The 21,333-nt window shown below is 39.2% G+C and overlaps 1 protein-coding gene and 1 pseudogene across 1 annotated transcript in view; one reads left to right on the forward strand and one right to left on the reverse strand.

Moving 5' to 3' along the window:
* LOC140952900 (probable ATP-dependent RNA helicase DDX60) overlaps nt 1-21,333 on the reverse strand; it is a 53,224-nt gene that overhangs the window by 27,251 nt on the left and 4,640 nt on the right. Inside the window, exons 5-24 of the mRNA XM_073402347.1 lie at nt 20,882-21,010; nt 17,710-17,868; nt 17,189-17,354; nt 16,927-17,085; nt 16,579-16,693; nt 16,333-16,448; nt 14,787-14,968; nt 14,374-14,422; nt 12,786-12,980; nt 12,323-12,516; nt 9,827-9,955; nt 8,199-8,348; nt 6,931-7,053; nt 6,375-6,470; nt 6,085-6,200; nt 5,868-5,953; nt 5,032-5,198; nt 3,148-3,252; nt 2,669-2,794; nt 153-328 (exon numbers count right to left, since the gene is read on the reverse strand). Coding sequence (XP_073258448.1) covers nt 153-328; nt 2,669-2,794; nt 3,148-3,252; nt 5,032-5,198; nt 5,868-5,953; nt 6,085-6,200; nt 6,375-6,470; nt 6,931-7,053; nt 8,199-8,348; nt 9,827-9,955; nt 12,323-12,516; nt 12,786-12,980; nt 14,374-14,422; nt 14,787-14,968; nt 16,333-16,448; nt 16,579-16,693; nt 16,927-17,085; nt 17,189-17,354; nt 17,710-17,868; nt 20,882-21,010 — 2,738 coding nt within the window. The remainder of the gene's footprint in view (nt 1-152; nt 329-2,668; nt 2,795-3,147; nt 3,253-5,031; nt 5,199-5,867; nt 5,954-6,084; nt 6,201-6,374; nt 6,471-6,930; nt 7,054-8,198; nt 8,349-9,826; nt 9,956-12,322; nt 12,517-12,785; nt 12,981-14,373; nt 14,423-14,786; nt 14,969-16,332; nt 16,449-16,578; nt 16,694-16,926; nt 17,086-17,188; nt 17,355-17,709; nt 17,869-20,881; nt 21,011-21,333) is intronic.
* On the forward strand, nt 1,466-2,116 carry LOC140952283 (uncharacterized; annotated as a pseudogene).

Below are 21,333 nucleotides of genomic sequence, written 5' to 3' on the forward strand. Positions count from 1 at the left end.
GTCTAATGAGTAAAACTAAGAATAAACAATTAATTAACTAAGAGGTTTTAGTTTGTTGATAAGACTAGTACTGCATCACAGAAACGAGAAAAGACATCTATTGACTATATATAAATTAGTGGTGACCAGCTAATTGGTTTGTGGCATCTTACCTAAACACCAGGGCTGGCAGTTTATCTTGCTCTTTAAGTTGTTCAACCAGTTTCGCATAGTTACGCAAGATGGCCAGTTTACCTGTAGAGCTGATCCCAAGTTCCGACCATTCTCCTTCAGTTGAGATCAATTTCTTTTCGCAGACAGAATTCAGCGACTTAATCACGGACTCCGCCTAAAGAACAAAATTCAAAATGAACAAGACAAAATACTGGGGAATTTACAGTTGGTGCAATTAAAACTACAAAGTATAAAGTAAGACTGTGTGTATTTTGTGGACAAGTACCAGTTTTGCTACACACCCGAACTGTTGAGTTTATAGGTAGTAGGAGACCCGACAACACAATGGCTTGCGAGTTTCTTCCGACTGGCTAAAAAAGCCACAGGTCAAAAACATAAATCGATATGATCTCAAGAGAAGAGAAGCGTCTTTAAATATAATGATATAGCTATAGTTTCCGGCACAAAGAAGCGACGTGAAAAAAATTTCCTCAACATAAGAAGAAGTGGAAGAGACTTCACGTTTGCCTAGTGAAGATGAGACGGCGATATTGCCTACCAGGCTCAATCAATCCCGAGCGTGCCCATTTCCCCAGCATTTGTCGGGCATTTGTCATTTTTTCCCCGGAAAGCTTCAAACGCCCTACGGTGAGGCCCGGAGAATGCGTTCACGTGCCCCACCCTGGGGACAAAGCAAAAGGTAAACTCGAAGTTTTGAGCTACCAAATCTTTCTTTAATAAACTTGTGTTTCGGTCCTTCTCATATGCTATCGGGTAGACTTTTGATGACAAAACCCCATCGTGGGAACACAGCACTTGACAAATAAACAAAAAATGCCCTGAGGGTGCGGGATGGGCAAGCTTGGGATTGATTGAGCCATAAGAACCAGCCTTGGCAAGAATCCTAGTACCTCGGTTTAAAAGCCTCACGACTGCTGTCACAAACGTTCACCTGTAACATTTAAACTGATTTATCAATGGCTCACTATAGCTATGTAATATCGATCGAGTAACAGATAATTTGGCGATGGTTCACTAGAACGATGGATCGGTAGATAGGAGGATATTTAGATGTGTGGTTCGGTAGAACAGTGGATCGATCGATCTGAGGATATGCATCTGAAATACCAGCCGACGGATCCCTGGCTGACACTGGCCAAAATAATCCTGGCTTTGCACGCTTTTTGGCACCATGTAAAAATTTTTTGCAAAATTTCGGCTGCGGCAGAAGTAAAACTGAAAGGCGGCCGATGGACAAAGGAATCTGAGGTGCTGATTCCGTGGGAAAATTAGCTCCGTTAACTACACAAGGATGGCCAGATACTTACGCCATAAATCACGTTACTTTATGCGCTCTTCTTTTGGCCGGAATACTAGCCAACGTCAGCTCATAAAACTATTTTATTCATGGCGAGAAAAGGGAAATTTGTTTGTGGTTTGCTTTGTTCCCTCTTGCATGGAAACACGGCTACACAGATGTGTGTAGCCATAAATTTTCCATCTGGAAACCCTAATAGACCAAAATATTAGGCTGATGAAACATTGCCGAATGGCCTCTTCAATCACATTCTAAATTTCCACAAACGTACGGTTAAGGCGTTCCAATTTTATGCATCGATAAAGGATATTCCTTCCTGAACAAACTTACTTTGACAGCCAAGTCAGCTGAATATGGAACGTATGTTCGAGCTGCATGATGGTGACTACTCATATTCGGTAAAGGGAAGCAAAGGAAAGCGAGTAGATGTTTCAAATGCGCGATTGAGTATGGTCACGTTTACCATACCTCAACGTTTCCTCACCAAAATCTGGCGTGGCAAAGACAGTCGGCTGCGGCAGTCGACTTGTGGATCGTAACCTTATTTTGTACCAGGATCATTGCAACATGGAGATCGAAGATTTGGAGAAATATTCGGCAAAAATCCAGGAAAGTACGTCGAAAGAATTAGGAACCTTTATTTAACAAATTTATACAGAGGACCACCACACTCAAAACATGACCCCCTAAAATGCCCTCAGAAATTCACTGGAATTCACGGTGGCTAATTAATTGATCAAGAACCTAATCAAAATTATGGCCTGATTTAGTACCTCTTGTCTTGTATAAAAAAAGAAGTGCTCATTTCCATTCCTAAAAAAAAGCATTATTGTGGATATTTTTGCTAAACTGAAAAGGATGGAAGCTGTCCTGATGGGTCTGGATCGTTCAAAGTAGTCCAACACAGCTTGCTGAGGTGTTGGAATGCGCGACACTTTCCACGAATTCGGGGAAGCGGTTTTCTCACTTCTCTCGTGATTTCGCCTAGAATGAAGTTACCTTTACCGCAATCCAACAAATCCGCCAGCAATGTAGGCTAGTAGCTGCCTACGCTATATTTCATTTGAAATCAACCATCATTTTTTCATTTCCTAGAGTGCCGACATCCGTGACAAAAGTATTCTAGATGTGATTTAATTGAATGATTACATGCAATCCCCAGCCGCCCAGACTAAAAAGCTAGAACTTCCATTGTACCTTTTTAAACTGTTCTTGGTGATCCGTCCAGGATTTGAACTCCTTCTTCAGTTCCTCCTCGTACTCTCTTACATGTGTTTTGTGAATGAACCTCTTCTCCTTGAAATACTGCTCAGGAGCAAGTCTCTACCAAAACGACATCATTAAGAAAACAAAAACAGTTAAATAATAGCCTAAATAACTCTTATAAAGTGGAAGCGAAATTAATTGCAGTATCTTAAACGCACTAGGTCACCTTCTCTATATTATTACTTTCTACTTTAAACAGTAACTATGTAAACCTGAAATGCTGAAAAAGCGTTTCAAGAAACTTGGAATGCACAGCGGCCCCTGTTGGCCTGATCCATTAAGCTTTTTCCTCAAACTATTCGTTGTAGAGCCCACATCGAGGAAAGGGAATCGAATTCCTAATTAACACCCAAACATAACGTGTTAAAAATCGTTTGTAGAGATTTCATTAGAACGAATTATTCACTAACCTTTAAAGATTCTTTATCAGGCCAGTGGTTCAGCATGACGTCATAGAGCTGGAGAGTTTCTTTAGGGGAGAGAGACAAATCACTCGGAAAACCATTCTCCTTCAGCTAAATGGAAAAAAAAAGACATTAGGCTATTACCTATTGAAAGTGATATGAAAGGGCTCTCAATTCTATAGAGACTTTTTTCTTTTGGTCTCCCAGGCAAGTTCATTTGAAGCTATGATAATAAGTGCTGCTGGGTTTGAACCTTGTTGAGTTGCTTACTGTAGCTATAGCGTTATTTTTATAAAAAAAGCAATTACGTCACGAATTTGAAAGCAGTAATCAACATTATAGCGGAGCTCGCGCGCTGCGCGCGCAGCGGAGCACCACGGGTAAAAAAATTTGGTAATCTATGCATCCAAGAAATTTTGTTTCTGGGAAAATCGTCCGTACGTACGTCCATCCCTTCATGTTAGCGGATACCAAATGGCACACTTTAATACTATCTGTGGAAAACTTGGTATTGGACATTCCGTTCAGCTTAGCCCTCCGCCTCCGCCGCATCTGCTCTACAGACGCTAAGTTTAAACATCGCATTAATGAACTTAAAACATATCTCCTTGCTCGTGGTTATAATAATAATTTCCTAGAAAAACAGTTCCTACGCGCTGCTAATATTTCTCGTACTAACGCGTTACAGACTAAACCCAAAGCTTCTAATGATGTCGTACCATTTGTTGTCACATATAACCCAGCACTTCCACGCATTTCTAATATCCTGCGCAAACATTTTAACATCTTACACTCCTCTAACCGTTGCAAAGACGTCTTTAAGCAACCGCCTTTTGTTGCTTACCGGACGTAGCTCTAATCTTCGTGACCTTTTAGTTAAAGCACAACTACCCGTTATCTCCACCAACCATTTTCCGCCGGGCTCCTTCCGCTGTGGACAGAATTGTGCCACTTGTCCATACATTACTAACGGCCTAACAAGTTATACCTTTTACGCTACAGGTGAAACACGCTCCATCACTTCACACATTACTTGTAACACTAAAAATGTTATCTACATGGTTCAATGTAACCGTTGTAATTTACAATATATAGGTGAAACTAAGCGACGTCTCAAGGACAGATTTAACGAACACAGACGTGCAGTCGACAAAACTAACATTAAATCTAAACCCACTACTGTTTCTGAACACTTTCTCTCTCACTCTAACCATTCTCATACTGACATGCAGTTAATCCCACTAGAGAAAATTCATTCTTCACGTGACTCAGTTCGTAAGGCCAGGGAGTCGCATTTGATAGATAAGGCAATGACTCTTGAACCTCATGGCCTAAACCGCCGTGATGAATTATTGTAATCCATATCCTTAGTATTTTTCCTTTCCACTTTTTATGTTGTACGTCATTTCCGCCTCTCCCTTTTATTGCGACATTCTCCATCTATATAATATTGTGATTGCTACATAAGTTCAGTAACATCTGTAAACCTGAAGAAGGCTGGTATGGCCAGCCGAAATATTGTTAAAAAAAAGACAATACAAGTTGTTTTAAATCAGCTTTGCTGTAGTCTTCGGACTTCTCGTTCTTGTATTGGACATCCCTGTTATAGTCAGTTGACAGCTGTCAAAAAGGGGTATCCGCTGACCAGTGCCTTATGGCTGCATCGCGGGCTCAGGTATACAACTCATGGAGGCAACGTAATTTTTTAAAGTTATCTACTGACCAGTTTTTCGTTTTCGAGTGATCGCGGGCTCAGGTCCATTTTTAAAAGGTAAAATTCAGTTTGCTCATTGCTTACAGCAAAAGTTGATTTAATTGAAGAAGGCATTTTTGAAAGCATCCCTCGAGAGGTTCGCTTTTGGCCTTGGCTAAATCTATATTTTATATAACCTGTTTGGCTCCAAGCTGAGCGCAAGGATGAAGGCTAACAAACTCCTCTGTCTTCGTGACATCAAACCCATCCTCGTATGTCCTTGTCTCTTTAGAGAATCCTCCGTTTTTGGGACTTGGAAGGTAGATGCTCTTTTCAAGATCTGAGTATCGTTCTTTACAAGTCACTTTTGTTCAAAGGCAAACAAAATTTAGAAATAAATGACTGTGGACGAAACAACAACAACAACAACAACAACAGCAACTTCAGAGTTTAAATGTCAATCCTGACTGCGTAGCAAGTTTTAGAGTGGAGGGGAAGAAGGGGTGGAGAGGGGGGGAGTGGTAATCCGAGGCCGTAGGGGTGAGCATACTGGTGAAGAAATAGCTTACAACCCCATCGACGAGTTTTGCCATTATTTTAAGCATTTTGGGAGATTGGTGGAAAAATTTAATCTATTCCTCACTCCCAGCAAGACTGATGGAAGCGTTCCCAGCCAGCAAGGTGCACCTACAACCTGAAACCTGACTCACTTACTTTCAAATATTTATGGCAGTAAGCAGCTTTGGAAGAAAGCGAGAAGAACGGTGTTATTCGATCAAAATTTAATCCCCTACCCTAACAAAACCAGTCATTCTGACAAACCTTGATCCAAAAACCAAATTATTTCTGAATAGAAATAGAACCTGTAAACGCCAACATCTTTTACGAAAGAAGATCTAACCAGTTTTTCAGCAACAGATCAAGTGACCTAGCTGTGGCTTTAAAAGTCTCAAGTAAAAGAAATAAAACATTCTTGACCAAGGCTACTTTTTCAAGTAGTCAGTAAAACAAGCGTATGGTGAAAAAAGCATACCTAGCCTGATCCTGTATGATTTCCTTAGCTTTCCACCGTCTCGTTTATCCTGCTGTTCACGAAAGTCTTGTGCGGCCTGTAACCAGCTGCAATGTTATTGAACAACAACAGTGCCTTTCATTTTTTTATTTATTTTATCAAGATATCCGTTATCATTGTTATTAAAGTACTATTTCAGTGCAAAAGTGCAAAAGTGCAAAAATATGTGCCATCCTACTTAAGTAAATCGTGTGGATTTCCAATAGTCGCTGAAAGCGCCAGAAAAGGACAACGAATCAACAGAAGGAGATGTTCCCAGACTTCAGCTCCGATTTCCTGACCAAGGCAGTGAACCTGTAAAAGATAAACGGCCTTTTTTAATGCTTGCCTGAAATAGCGTCTCCAGTTATATACATGTTAAGCAAATGTTGTGTACTATAGCCCTATATATCAGTGAAGTATCGGATAGAAACAAAAGACAAAATATGAGCACTAACCAGTGAAACACTTAGGCAATATAGACATTACCTCATCAAAGATCACATATTTGATATTTTTTGTCCAGTCCTGTCTACGAGGCGAGAGGAAGAGAATCTCCAGACACTGAGGGACTGTGACAAGAATCTGAAAACAGAAGATCACTTTTCCATTACGCACTTAAGCAATAGACAATATTCATAAATGAAATAATTAAGTTCTGTAAGGCTAATGTGGAATGCCTGTAAGTCTTGTAAGCACGTTATGAAAATTTCTTGAAATGCACGCGTAGCTGGTTATTTCTGTTTGAGAGTTTTAATTGGGCCCGCTTGTCAGTTGGTTTGATAAAAGCATCATTTCCAATTCTTTTTTTTCTCGATCCGAGCTGGGTTGTGGACTCCTGGTCGTAGACAATACTCTCAGGTTTACCGTCGCACCAGGCTTGATCTGCATTCTTATTATTAGAGTTAAGGGTTATTACATGACAGATTGACAGCCCTAGATGCAAACGATCCAGACCTCCTCAGGCAGTAGAGTAAAGAAAGAAAAGGATAGCGACCGGATAATAATATTAAAATGGACTTGTAATAGGCCTCACAACAATTACCTGAGAGTTCAAAGTATTGTACCGATAATCTCTAGTGAACACCCCATATACAGCTTTTCCCGCTGGTAGTTTCTTACGATGAAATCGGGCGTAAATTGTGGCGGCAACTTGATTTACTAGAGCCTGTAATAAAAGGGATTTTAGAAGGTAAAAGATTTCAGAAAGATAAAAAGCTTAAAGATCAAACTGAAATGCGATTTTCTCAGACAAAAATTTAAACAAAATAAACATTTATAGTCTGCATCCGGCGTAAAACTCATAATCTTCTATACGATACTAGGTCGTGCTCTTTTCGGTGATTTTGCTTCTTATCGTTATTTGGAATAACAACAACTTTTAAGCTACGTATTAAATAATGTAAGACACTTTCATTAATGAAATTAATTCTCGCCTCATAAAAATATTGATGATTTTCGAGCATTTACGTCACACCCACATAAAATACCAAATGCAATAGGTTTTAATCTTCAGTTTTTCCCTTCCATGCTCTTTTTTTACTTTTCTACATTCCTGTGATCATTTTGTAGGTACCGAAGTTGTCTAACTAGTGTGACCCAGCCACTTTAGAGAAATCGATTTTCACAAAATTTATATCAGAAAGAAACGAAAATGGTGTTATGCAGCCGTATAACTGACTAATATCGCATTTCTCCTTCTGACAACGAACTTTACCGTCAAACGGGACACTATCAGATTTTCAAGTCACGAACGCACGCTATTAATAACATGACAGTTAAACTAAATCTTCCATCCCTCTCTCTCTCTCTCTCTCCATTGTAATCGTATGGGATGACGGGTGTACATTTAACGTTGCTTGGATAATATTCTTTTGTATCTGGGTTTTTCAGCTTTGATTAAATAAACGGCCAGGCCAAATTCGTCAAATTCAGCCAGTAAAGGATATTTCATTACTTCGCGTCCCAGCAAACAGAGCTCAACCAAATCAGCATTTGCTCCGGCATCCTTAAAACTTACATGCAAAGTAACATAAAACATTAAGTAATATTTTTTCCAACCACAATATACAAAGACAATCACACTAACCAGTCAGATTTCAACTAAGCACATGCCGCGGGCGCCAAGCGTGATAAAACGCGTGTGAGCGCGCGATTGGTTAAAGTTTGGTTTTAATTGATTTGTTACAAATTAAAAGGGCGCTATATTTTTTTAGCAAATCTTAAAGCGTAGCAATATACACGAATTTTAAATAACGAATTGAGTTTCGGCAGTTTACTTTTTGAAAACTTCCTTGTGTCTATGCACGATACCTTTGTAGGAGAAACATAAACCACTACTCCATTGTTGCTCTCCCTCAATACTTTTTCCATGCAGTAATACGAAGCGTATGTCTTGCCTGATGATGTCGGTGCTACTATCACTGCTGACTCATTATTATCCACAGCATCAAGAAGCTCTCGCTAAAATTCGCAATTGAGATGTAACAGAAATTCCAGTTAGCTGGGGAGTGCTAATTTTATGGTATCTATGTCGGACAATAGCCCCCAAAAAATTAAAATTGTAACATGACTCCGAGGCTTTCTGGTCATTTTTCTATATTTGGTTTGGTTTTCTTTATGCTCAAGTCTCTTCTGGGAATTGCGAGACAATGCAGTCGTGAAAAATTTGCAATTTTGACCCTAAATCCTTGGAGGCATGATAGAATTTTGATATATCGAGCGTGGGCTATTGAAAGCGTTTATATGAGAAGCATACGTATCTCCAAGTAGGAAATTCTTGGTATCTCCAATTCCAAGCAAGAGGGTCCTTCTGCGTGGGTGTCAGTAAGACACCGACCCAGGATCGTGGTCGAGGTCTACTTTTCCTTTGGAATATAAACAAAAGAAAAATAGACCTCCACCACGATCTTGGATCGGTGTCTTACTGACAGCCACGCAGATGGACCCTCTTCCTTTGAATTGGAGATACCACGAATTTCCTACTTGGAGATACGTATGTCTCTCATATAAACGCTAGCCTCCACCACAAGTTGCTCCAAAATTTCTAGAAATTTGCTCCAAAATTCCTCAAAAGTTGCCTGAAGTTGCTCAAAAGTTACTCGTCAATACAGCTATAGCTAGCTATTTTTGCCTTTTTTCAAAGGACAGGTGCCGCTGGTGAAGTCAATTTCAAACCTCTACCTTTTGCTTTTTTATCAACCGCACCTACTATGGGAGACGTTCATATTTACAACAACTGTGTGGTTCATTTGTTTCCCTACAAAATCAAAGTACAATAACATTTCTCGCAGACAAATATATTGACAGAGGCAAACTGAACAAGATACATCTTTCTTATGACAATGTCTTTTTCAAATTCCTTCTCTTGATATTATCGAGAAACCGTATTCACCATACTGTTTGAGCAGACCGTAAATCAGCCAGTGTCATTCATGTAAATGGGAAGTTGTGAGACATCAACCCTTTCAGGATCAAGATGTTTTTTCTCTTTGGCTTTCATTGTAACGCACCATCACAGTCTTTACAGGTGGTTCAACGGTTTCATTTGAGGCAGACAGGTCGAGATGGAAATTTGTTCCTCTGAACTATACATCAGAAATTTCGAAGTTTGTCACCATTTCTGAAAACATGGTCTTATTTGCGAACCGCTGACCTCTTAAAGTGGGTAGTCCAATTGAGGGGGAGTGCGTAGGGCACAAGCTTAAGGTTGAGAACTGAAATTTTCTTACAAACATTCATAGCAAGCCTTAAACAGTATTATCACTTTATAGGGCTTTTTAATCTGCCATAAGTGATTAAAATTTAATCAAGTTGTCCACAAAATCAAAAGTTGAGCTCCAAATGGCAAAAGTTGCCAGAAAATTGCTGAGCAACTTGTGATTAAGGCTAACTATCGTACTGAACTGAATTTTCGAAGTGTAAATGTGATAAAAACAGACCTGCCAGGTGTCAGGAATGAAGTGGTCTACCCGAATGTCAGGATCAGTTCGCTCCTCCCTCTTCAGTAAATGTCCCATGTGTTCCATTTGGAATCTTGCACTTGTTGTGTTAAGCGACAACTGTCCAGCCTACACAATAAGATCTGCGCTTTACGTGCATACATAGCTATATAGTTCTTTGAAAGTGACTAAATAATAATGAGCGCCAAAATTGTAATAAATAAGACACATGTACTAAATGACGGAGTTAATGATTAAAAGCCCATGCAGTATTTTATTTATCTATTTGTTTTTTAGTCACTGACATAGCTGTAAACAATAAAACGTTACAAAAGGTGTTAATTAAAACATAAGTAAATGTGACAAGGAAGCCTAAACTGAGAAGCTGGCAGCTTATATTAACAGGCTTTCCTAGGCTAGATTACTAATTACTTACTTGAGTGCAGAGTGTACAGAAAACATAACACTTATTAAGCGAGAGAACGACTATCAATGAGACAATTTTTCAGATTCTTTTAACTCCCTCGAAAAAGGATACTGAACTATTTAATATTAGTTCCACAAAAATGAGGACTATACTGAGAGGCTAGTCGAATCTCATAATGGTGAACCTGATTACTACTTAAAAAGAGGTTACGAAAGCTACTAGGCAGAAGATTATGGTGATACGAATACATAAATGCTATATGTGTCAAGGACTTTACGTTAGCTAAATAATGGGGCGGTATTTGCTAGATAGTGAGCTATTGCTATAAGGCGCGCTACGCGCTTTTGCAAAAGGTAAATACAGTTTAGGTTGGAGCAATGGGTAGAGGACCAAGCAACACTACAGTATGTTAGGTAGGGATATACTAGAGAGTAATATAAAGTCAGCAATGATTTGGATGATAGATAAAAGCGAGCTTTTGCAGTAATCCCCACAGTTTTCAAGACCTTTTTAGAAACAATAGATTACCAGGAAAGGTGCTGATCAATAATAACACCAAAGAATTTAGTTTCCACGACTTGATTACAGTATTTTCCTTAACAAGAGGAACATTAACATTAATTTTCTTTTGCCTTAGATGAAAAATCATAAAGTTTGTTTTAGTCAAATTAACAGATAACTTTTTCGCTTTAAGCCAAGTAACAACTTTGCAAGATCATTGCTAGCAATAGAAACCAGGTGGTCGGTATCCCTATGGGTACGAAATATATTTGTCTCATCAGCAAGCAGTAAAGACTGAGTCAGGCTAGAGACATTACGAAGAGGTCCAAGGGTTGAGCCCTGTGGGATGCCATATGAAATTTTCCTATAGTAAGATCGATAGCACCCAAACTGGATAAATTGAGTCCGATCCTCAAGATAGCTTTTGATCCCCGACAAAGCAGTGTCCCGAATACCATAGTGTTGCAGTTTGTGGCTTAATATTTTATGATAAATGGTATCAAACGCTTTAGATAGCTCTAAGAAGATGCCTAAAGTTGATTCATTTCTGTCGATAGCTGAAGATATATTTCTAATTAAATCGATTAAAGCTAAATGCAGTCGCATGATCATTACGGAATCCAAATTGTTTCGAGTATAAAATATTGTGCAAGTTTAAAAAAATTCAGTCAGTCGGTTAAACATGACTTCCTCAAAAAGTTTAGAAAAAGCTGGAAGAATTGATATTGGCCTGTAAAAGCCGGAATTACTTTAGCGATTTTGAGAGATCGGGAAAACACACCAGTAGAGAACGAAAGGTTAATTATCGATACAAGGGGATGAACAATATTTTAAAGAGACTGATGAATTATTTCCATGAATATATTATCATGAGCAGGAGCCTTGTTAGCGCTAAATGATGTAACCGTCGTCGACCGTTAGTGGTTGCAGCGAAATGGATTCAGAAAGAAAACGGCACAATAAATCGTTGGACGACGAATTTGTGGGTGAGATCTTACTTGGCAAACTTGGTCCGATGTTGGTAAAATAATCCAAGAAGTTATTTGCAATGTCAACAGGATTAGTGATTTTCACTCCGTTTTTGAAGAAGCTTGCAGGATATGGTGCTTTTTCAACTCACCTGTTGATCACTTCATTAAGAATTTTCCAAGTTTTCTTTAAGTTAGATCTAGCCATGTCTATTTTTTTGTTATAATAATTTCTCCTGCCCGGCTACACGAATGAGAAAAATTAATTTATTTTTAAATTTCTTGTAGTTGGATTCACGCTCATGAGTAGGTCTTTTTATGAACAATTGATAAAGTCTAGATTTTGTTTTAATAGATTTCAAGAGTTCAGTTGTGAGCCAAGGATTACGCAGAGTTTTCACGCTTTTTCCTCGACAGAACTTTAATGGAAAGCGTTTGTTGTAAAATTCAGTATATTTTCGCAGGAACCCAATATTGAGCGGAAATCTCTGAGTGACCTTTAAAATGAAACCTATTTGGCTGGGATTTCCCCTTGGCATTTTTTGTTTTTTAATCTTTTTTTATTGGGAGTAAAACTGCATTAGACAGTTGATTACTAACCTTTCCGTCAGTTTCTGGATTCAGCTTGTAAAACATGGCTGCAATGTCTTCAAATCCAAGTTTTTGCATGTATCCTGCCATTTTCTTCTTATCTTTGTCGGTAAGAAGAGTTTCAAATCCTTCTGTTATTTTCTGGACGCTTTCCATAAGAAGAACTGGATATTTCATGTCATTTGAAATGGCATCACGGGAGCCTAAAATAACGGAATGATGGAAATTTTGGAGTTTTATAAAACGTAGTTTGCGGAGATCTTAGATGCAGCTAATTTGACAATGTCTCTGATAATTCAGAAAACATTAAACACAGAGAGTTTAAACAGACTATAGTCATAGTCGGCAGCCGAACAAACTCGATGCTATTTTCCTCTATCTGCTATTACCTACCGCCTGGTGCGATTCTGTAATGATAAAAAAAAAAATGGCAAAGAAAAAAAGGAAGGAAAGAGTGTCGAAAGAAACTTACGCGTATCTTGCCAGGCATCCAGACAACTCTGCCCTCTTTTCATAAGAGCTTGAAGACTGAACTCAGGTGATTCACAATCTGTCAAAAATTTGTCAACAAACTGCAAGGCAGCACTGTAGTTATCCTTCTTTAGGTTTTTGTCGATTTCCACCACAATATGTGTCCATTTTTCTTTGACTTTTTCCTGCTGTTGTTCTGTAAACAGTGAAGATTTTTCTGCATGATTTCAAACGAAATGTCTACCTCTTACTGACCAGTCTCAAGGTGGAGCTCGCCTTCATGAAAACTAACCTTAACAGACTAAAGCTATAGCATTTTATAGGGAAAAGTAGATTACATGTTTTCTTTAGACATAGCCAAAATTAGTTGTATCTCCTAGTTGGACTCAAGTGATCTATACTCCCATCCAGGAAGGAGGGGAACATCAACATAGTGACTTAACGCATTTTAATGTTGCAATTAATAGACATTTTCTAAACTATATGGTTGTTTTCATTGGTCAACTTTGTCAACCAAATCAAAACTATACTGAAACAAAACTCTCAAAACTCTGTCTACTGTCACAGCTCAAACCTCTGTTGAAACTGTTTTCCAGTGCTTCAAAAGCGGCTATAACAAAAAATCATGAAATCTTTTTAGGGGGACCATACCAACCCAATATAGACCCTCTGTATTTTACCCTTACTTAACATGTATTCCGCTGGGATAACAATACAATGTATCCTGGCGCACAAGATTGGATTGTTCCTAATCATCTTCAAACAAAATTTCTGTTTAAGTGTCAGACTATGGCCTTAATACTAGGAATGCCAGTTATTTCCAACTATAGAAACAACACAATCAAAATGGGACATCATCAAAAGCGAGCTATAAACAATTGTCCTCTGCTTTTTTCGAACGGCCGTGTTGACAAGGCCAACAGTAACGGCTATAACTACCGCCCAATCACGAGATCAGCTGAACTGGGAGCACATCGTAATTTTTAGGGAGGTATTATAGTTCCAAAAATGGAGTAAAAATTTTAGGTACCGGATAACCCCTTTTTGGGGGTTACTTTAACTCCTAAATTAACTCGGAATTTAGAGTCATTTTTACTCCTGAAAAAGAGTTCTTTTTACTCCCTGTCTGGAGCTAAAATAACTCCAAAGTGGGGTTATTTTTACTCCTTACATGGGTTGTTCTTACTCTTTTTGGAGTTAATTTAACTCTGAAAGTGGAGTAAAAATTTTAGGTACAGGATAACTCCTTCTTTGGGACTATTTTAACTGCTCAATATCTGGGGTCACTTTTACTCCTGAAAAAGAGTTCTTTAAACTCCTTTTAGGAGTTAAAATAACTTCCCAAAAAATAACTCCACTGTAAGGAGTTAAATTAGCCCCACTAGAGGAGTTATTATAACTGCTTGAAATTACTGCGTAGATACTATTGTCACGGCCGAATGATCTTACCATTGTTTTAGGGACCCTGGTTCGTTAGGAAGCAGTTCGATCTCGCAACCCCAGTCAGCTCTATCAACTGAGCAAGCTAGGCACTGACACCAAGCCTTTTCGTTGGCTGGTCAATTATCTATTTAGCCAGAAGCACCTACCTTTACGCTTTCGCTTATTATCTTCAATGATCTTCGCTGCTTTCGAACTCTGTAAAAGGAAAGGATCTCATTTTATTCATTGATTTTAAAACGCTCCTTATTAAAATCAAATTTTACAACGTACAAGGTGATGACAACACAAGCAGAACAAGGGTAACTGTTGTTAATGGGCAGATGGGGTGATGATCTTGCCTCTTGCCTTAAGGGAGGCAGAAGAGACACTTACGTTATCTCTGATTTATTCAAAAATATTTTAAAATGAGAGGAATAGAAAAACTCATGCGTAGTCTGTAGTATTAAAGAAATGACACGGTCGATAAGGTATCTTTTCTATGTTGAGTCACTAAAACTAGCCCTTACAAGACCTTACTTCAGTTGATCTTTCTCAAGCCCAAGTTTATCTTGCAACTCACAATTTTTCCTGTTTTATCTTTTCCTTTTTTCTTCTTAGTCTCAGTTTCCGGCGCTGCTGTGATCGTTTTCGCACGATCAACACCATCAGAAAGTGAGTCTCCATAAAGTCGGTGAAAACTCGCAAATTTCTGCTTTCCTTTGAAATACCAAGATCGTTTCTTTGGATCATCTGGAGGTTTCTCTGGTCACGAAATCAGACATAACAGATGAGGTGCAAGTCCAACAGAATATTTACAACAATTGAGTGTTAAATGGAAAGTACATTCATATATTCATGAGAAATCTTATACATGGGCAAACTGAAAGTTCTTTTTTACTTCATGTTCCTTTCCATATACCTCTTATTGGTATATAGATAAATAAATTATTTTATCATTCTGTTATTCTTAATAAACCTTCGATACAACCTTGTTAATGAATCTTGAGTAGTTTTATTTTTAAAGCACCGACTAGGTCTTGTTTCAATTCGTCTTGACGACTTTGCACAGGCTACACACCCTCGCGCCTGTCTCCACATAATGATTCTGTTTTTCGAACTTGGATTCTTTTCATGACGGTAATTAAAAGGAGAGTTTCTAGAAAGTTTGTGTTAAAATAACTGGATTTTTTTGCTCAGTAGCAGAAGTGCAGTCTATAATTTTAAGAGTTTTAATAGCTGGTATTTTAAATGTCAGTTTAAAATGTTCATCATAGTTCATTTAGTTAGCAACTAAATTTGCATCGAGGATACGTTAGACTAAATGTGTGCAACGGACGATGACTTTGTATTGGTACAATCTGTTTTAGCTATTCCTCTTATTTTTTGTAATCGAGTTTTCGGAGGTAATTTTGTTCATACCTTGTCACAATACGTAGTATCGAAAACTGTGATTCTTTTTTTTGAGCTTTTTCTTGCGACTCCCGCAACCTCGTTTCTGACAACGACTCCGTCGCTTACATTATTAAACTTTGCTTATGAGTCCGTCCGTTTGATTTTTGCTGGATAGTAGCTCTGCCCTTTTCATTTCACTTGGCCGACTCCATTAAATGTGAAACCCAGAAAACCAAGCGCATGGATCAAGCAGTGTGATTGTCGTTTTTTATGCTTCTTCTTGTACCTGTACCAATATGTGTATCTGCGTGTTCTAGTTGGTATTTTCTCGTTCTGCAGCTCTACATTTCATGGTAAGGTGAATAAGTAGTTTCGTAAATCCGTGGATGGTCTCAAGGCGTTAACAGACTTTCTGTGCTCTGCTTTTGTGACAACTGCCCGCCTCAACTAGCTTTTTTTCGTCCACCCGCGAATGAAGACTTCTTTTTCTATAACGTTCACTAAATCCTGTAAGTCTGAAAGTAACTACGATGGTCAATGAAGAACCGATCACGTCAGCTAGAGTTACCTATCCAGTCTTTCTATTGTCCATGGTCTTTATGACTGGGCGATTAACAGTTAAAGGCGAGAATCGATAGCCTACGCTTTCTATTACACCTGTACGTGCTGTTCACTTCTCTATCGGGGTAACCTTCCTCTCTGGCCGGAAAACGGCTTGTCACCTCAGTACTTACCTTTCATGTCATTTTTAGTTCTGTCATAATCATCTGAAAGCGGTCTAAGCGAGTGCCAGTGGTAGAGTTCATCAAATGCACGACCTTCGTAGAACACAGTGTCGTCTATTTTGTCTCTAAAAAATACAAGGAAAAAAATACCTGAACTCTCATCACACGTGATAGGAGGCAGATAATACGTTTGCAAAGTCGTAAGATATAATTTGGGGACAGAGAATGGACACTTCAACTCGCCGTTACACCTACCCAGCTATATCGTTGATCTTTGACCGCATGTTGCCGGCGTAATCACTCACAAGAGCATTTTCCACCTCGAGGAGCCGCGTTAGTTTAACACTGGTTTCTGATTCGGCGCATTCGTCTAAAAACGAACGAAATATATATATAACGCAAAACACTAGAATATGAGACTTTTTGACACCTTATTTAGGTGTTAAATCATCTTCCGCTATTGGATCTTATCATAGTATAGCGGTATTGTTCTTCTTTCTCATGCACAAAGAACTCAACATCACAATGTCAATTAACAAAAGACTTCACCAAAACTGTGCGTAGAACTGAGGCTGGGTCTCCGGCATCGAAAACTACTCTCACCTCTAGTTGTAAGAAGTTCTTCCCCAATGTCAGCCAAAAAGGGAAGAAACTGAGTGGATAAAACGTCAGAGTGTTGAGTGCAGGTAGTTTTCACAGCAGTAACAACTATACCCCATGCAGTTTCTGCCTCCTCTGTGACGTCTTTCTGTAACCTATCCGCTGAGATGAATTGCAGATGGGTAAATTAAGTAAGATAGGACAACGCGAAGAGAAAAAACTTGCAGAATTTAAAACAGAAACGGTAACTTGTTCTATTTGAAACCTTTTATTCCGCCTTCCAATCCTAAGGCCAGGGAAAAGAGAGTATGGACAAGCCGACCGTCCATCAAATCAGCGACTGAAGTCATGTCTAGGGAATTGCTGGCAGCAGTTATGGAGGGGTACTCATCCTGTATGACCTTCAAAATCTCCCACAAACATTTGTGTATCTGTTAGGGAAATATAAGTACAAAGACTTTAAACAACACGATATAACATCTTCTCAAGAGGAATCACAGCAAGAAGTCAGAGGATCGAAGAGGTCCCGAGTTGAAATCTCGGCCTGAAGTGAGCTCCTCATTTTTTGCCCCACTTTTTGGTGTGCTTTTTAGTACGGCGTTTACATACCATGTACCTGATCAGCAACACAGGACCCATTTAGATTACACGACAAAGAGGTTAATTTTGTAGATCCGCCCTTTATTTAATGGCTATGCAGATGAGTACCTTTTACCAGCAGAGACGTGATGAACTATCGTCCCAGTTTAAAAGTTAAAGTATTCTTAACCATTTTGTCACACTTACCTCGTCGAAGTTGTAAAACTGACCATCCTCTGTTTCACAGAATATAGTCAACAAGCTACCTTTTAAGGTATGCGCTCTGTACTTCAATGGCAGTTTCTTCAGTAGTAGAGAATGAAGCAGGAAAAGCTTGACTCTGTCTTCTGCAGTTTTCGCTGCTTCCTATGTGACAAACAATATTTCTAAACTGCATATTTATTATATCACGCAAAATAAAAACTTAATTCGTAATATATCAAAAACGTTCATATTTTTTTTCCATCCTTGTAAACAGTGTTCACTCACAAGATCTCAGACGGACTAAAATTATTAATCCCCTATAACGTACGCGTGCTGCTGGATCAGTCACAAGGTATCTCTAACGAGTCCTTTTCAACTGTTTATCAGTGTAAATTTGTCGTAGACCTCCGCATTCTCTTAGTTTTCGTTTTCCTTTACTTTTTAATCTGACATCCTGAGCCAGCATGTGGTCGTTCAACAATAACAAAGCGGATCGCGGCCATGATTTCCTTATTTTATAGCGTGCACTTTAAAGTAAAATCCGGTCAAGGTTTCCAAGGAAGAATAAAATTTGAAGTTTATTATTGTAATATTGGGTTCATTATTCGCTTCAATATCACGCTCGTCAGTAGAAGAATTGAAAACTCAAAACAAGGCTTGATTAAAAAATAGAGCTTTGATTGTATTAAGAGAGATCAATCATCGAAGTGGAACAACGCAACTGAGCAAAATTCTAGATTGTGAATTCCCCGTGAGCATCATACGTAATATTTGGGTCATTCTCCATTTCATAGGAGATTACCGCCCCTACCCAATAGGGTGATGCATCGCAAGCCAGCTGAAGCGGCTTCTTCAGGTCATAATGGACCAGCAAGGGATAATCTTGTAGCTGCTTTTTATTCTTTACAAACGCACTCTCAAACTCCTTCGTCCACTTCCACGGTGTCTAACCTTTTGCAAAAGGTCATGACGCGGATGCAGCGTAGTTGCCCTTTTTGGCAGAAACATTGCCATAATAGATGATGAGTCCCTGACGAATGTCGTTTTTTTCAAGCCAGTGTCCATGAACTCTAGTTCCAACTGGAGGAAAATGCACTTAGGGTAGGATTCAACCTGATGCCCTGTTCTTGTAGGCTCCCACAATCCTCTTCTAGAATTCCCAAATGTGCCTCCTGAAATCTACCAAACGGCATGCTGTGAACTTTACCCCCGGCGGAAGATGATCCATAATTCTCTGAAAAATAGCTGGTGCGCTGGAGACACCAAACGGCAGCCGTTTGTAACGGTGGAAACCTTTATGTGTGTTAATGGCCAGGTACTTCTAAGAATCTACATCTAGCTCAACCTACTGATATGGCTGATAAATCAGTCTTGCTAAATACTTGTCCCCCAGCCCATGTCACTAACAAATCGTCCGTATTAGGTAAAGGGTACTGGACTGATATCAGCATATTTTAACCACACACTCTCAGTGGATCATCTTTCTCGGGGACCAACGCCACCGGGGCAGCCCAGTCACTTTTGCTCACGTTGTAAATGACCTCTTCTTCCTCCAGTCTCTGTAGCACCTGCTCCATCTTGTCTTTAAGGTCATATGGAAGTCGTATTACTTTCAGGAAGATGGGCTGTTGCACCTTCACAAACTTGAAAGGGGGCTTTCAATCGCTGGATGTGTCCATAACTTTTTTCAATCACGGCTTCATACTTAACGAGGATACCCATACTGTGAGACACTGTGATACGGTGGACCAAACCGGTTTTAATTTCTCAAGCCAGTTCCGTCTAAGCAACATAGACTTTTCACCTTGAGCTAAAGGTGCACCTCAAAGGGTACTTGAATTTCTCCCAAAAAGGGTAATGGCTCACCAGAATAGATTTTCAAGTGGAACTTCGTTGGCTGCAATTTGAGATGCTCAAAAGACTACTTATATTCCACTCCAGAGACAATGAACACCGCTGATCCAGTGTCAACTTCTATGCTGACTGTTTCACTAGAAAATAACTGGACTTAAGAAACCTGATCCACCCTAGGCCTGTCCTTTAGATTTCCCAGACGGGGTCCAACTTGCTCCCCAGTCGGACTCAAATGCAAACTAGGTTTCAAATATCGCATGAATTCCACATTCCCTTTCTTATCAGACATTTTAGCAAGGTGGCTCTTTAAGTCAGTGACACTCGTCGCATTGGTTCAACTTGGCCCATGCAGCACCCTGATGGAGAAGCTTTCCACCACAACAAAAACAACCCACAACTTCCTCATTTGATAGCCCTGGAATTTGCCAACCTTCTTTCCAATATTTCCCACGGGCACACTGATGTCTCGAAAATCTACTTTGTTTATTTGGCCAACTCCATGGATTGTGCTGTTTCAAACGCTTTCTTAAAAGTCAAGTCTCTCTGTGCCAATAACTTCTTTTTGAATTTGCACGCCTTTCAATCCGCAAACGAGGCGATCCCGTTACGCTTCTTCTAGAACAAAGTGACCGTTTCGCTCTCAAAGCTGGTTTCAAAATAGGTTTGGGCTAATAATGTGCAATCAAAAGCTCTTTCAACTCGACGAAAGACTTAATTCAAATTAAAATTCTGCTGGACTTATATAATATGCATCTGCTCCAATCAGCGCAAAAAAACGCAGCAACTTCATGGTCCGCCTCGACGTAATTCGCAACAAAAACATTCCCACATGTACGATATAACTTGCAATACCTTCTTTACCATCCATATTCTCTTCTACCTGACCTACAAGCGTCAGAATTGTGTCATTCAGGTCTAAAACCGCAACACGAACCGAACCATGCGCTAGGCGTACAGTTAAGGTCCACCGTACAAGTGCGAAACCCGCTGTAAATACAAGAGATCTGGAACCTAAAATATTACAGAAATAATCATTGAAGGTCAAATTTTAGTCTTTCCAGGAACGCTTGATGACCGGTTTTCACTGTAAGGGTACTTCAATAAGTTGACTGATATACAACTTTAATTACGACTCCAACCAACTGTGACAGGTCAGTTTCGAATTATCACAATCATTACTTGGCCCAGAAGCTTGAGGGGTATAAAATAAAAGAATGAAATATTCATCCTTAATTCTCAATGCCATTTCTTTTGTTTGATGCCTTTCAGCTTCGGCGCCAAAGATGAATTTCAATAATTCGAAACTGTTCTATTCAGGTACCTTGCTGACATTAGGGTCACTGAAAATTTTATTGAGGAGCATTTCACAACCAAGCAAGGTTGCTAGCTCACGGCATCCTCTCTGATGTGGAGATCGAAGAGCGCATTTTACTTTCTCCCTAAGGTCAAACTGCAAGATAAAAGATTCCATTTTGAAAGGTTCTCGTTCGATTATACAAAAATTAAAATCTTCATAGTGTTCTTTGCTACCTGATAACTCTTCAACGAGTGTCTAAAAGCATATAGCTTTTTAAAACTCCTACGTAATATTGCCTTGCCTTAATAGGACGCCCAAAATTTAAGACTAAAACATTCCCAATTGATTTCATTTCCTAACGGTGACTGCAGAAATTACAAGGCTCCCCATCTCCGCCATCAACCATCAAGATCTGAAAAAATCCCCACTGTTTTCCCTGTAAATAGTTAGACTGATATTGTAAACTGGTACTCCCT

This window comes from Porites lutea, chromosome 11 (genome assembly GCF_958299795.1).
Source record: "Porites lutea chromosome 11, jaPorLute2.1, whole genome shotgun sequence".
Classification (NCBI taxonomy): domain Eukaryota; kingdom Metazoa; phylum Cnidaria; class Anthozoa; order Scleractinia; family Poritidae; genus Porites; species Porites lutea.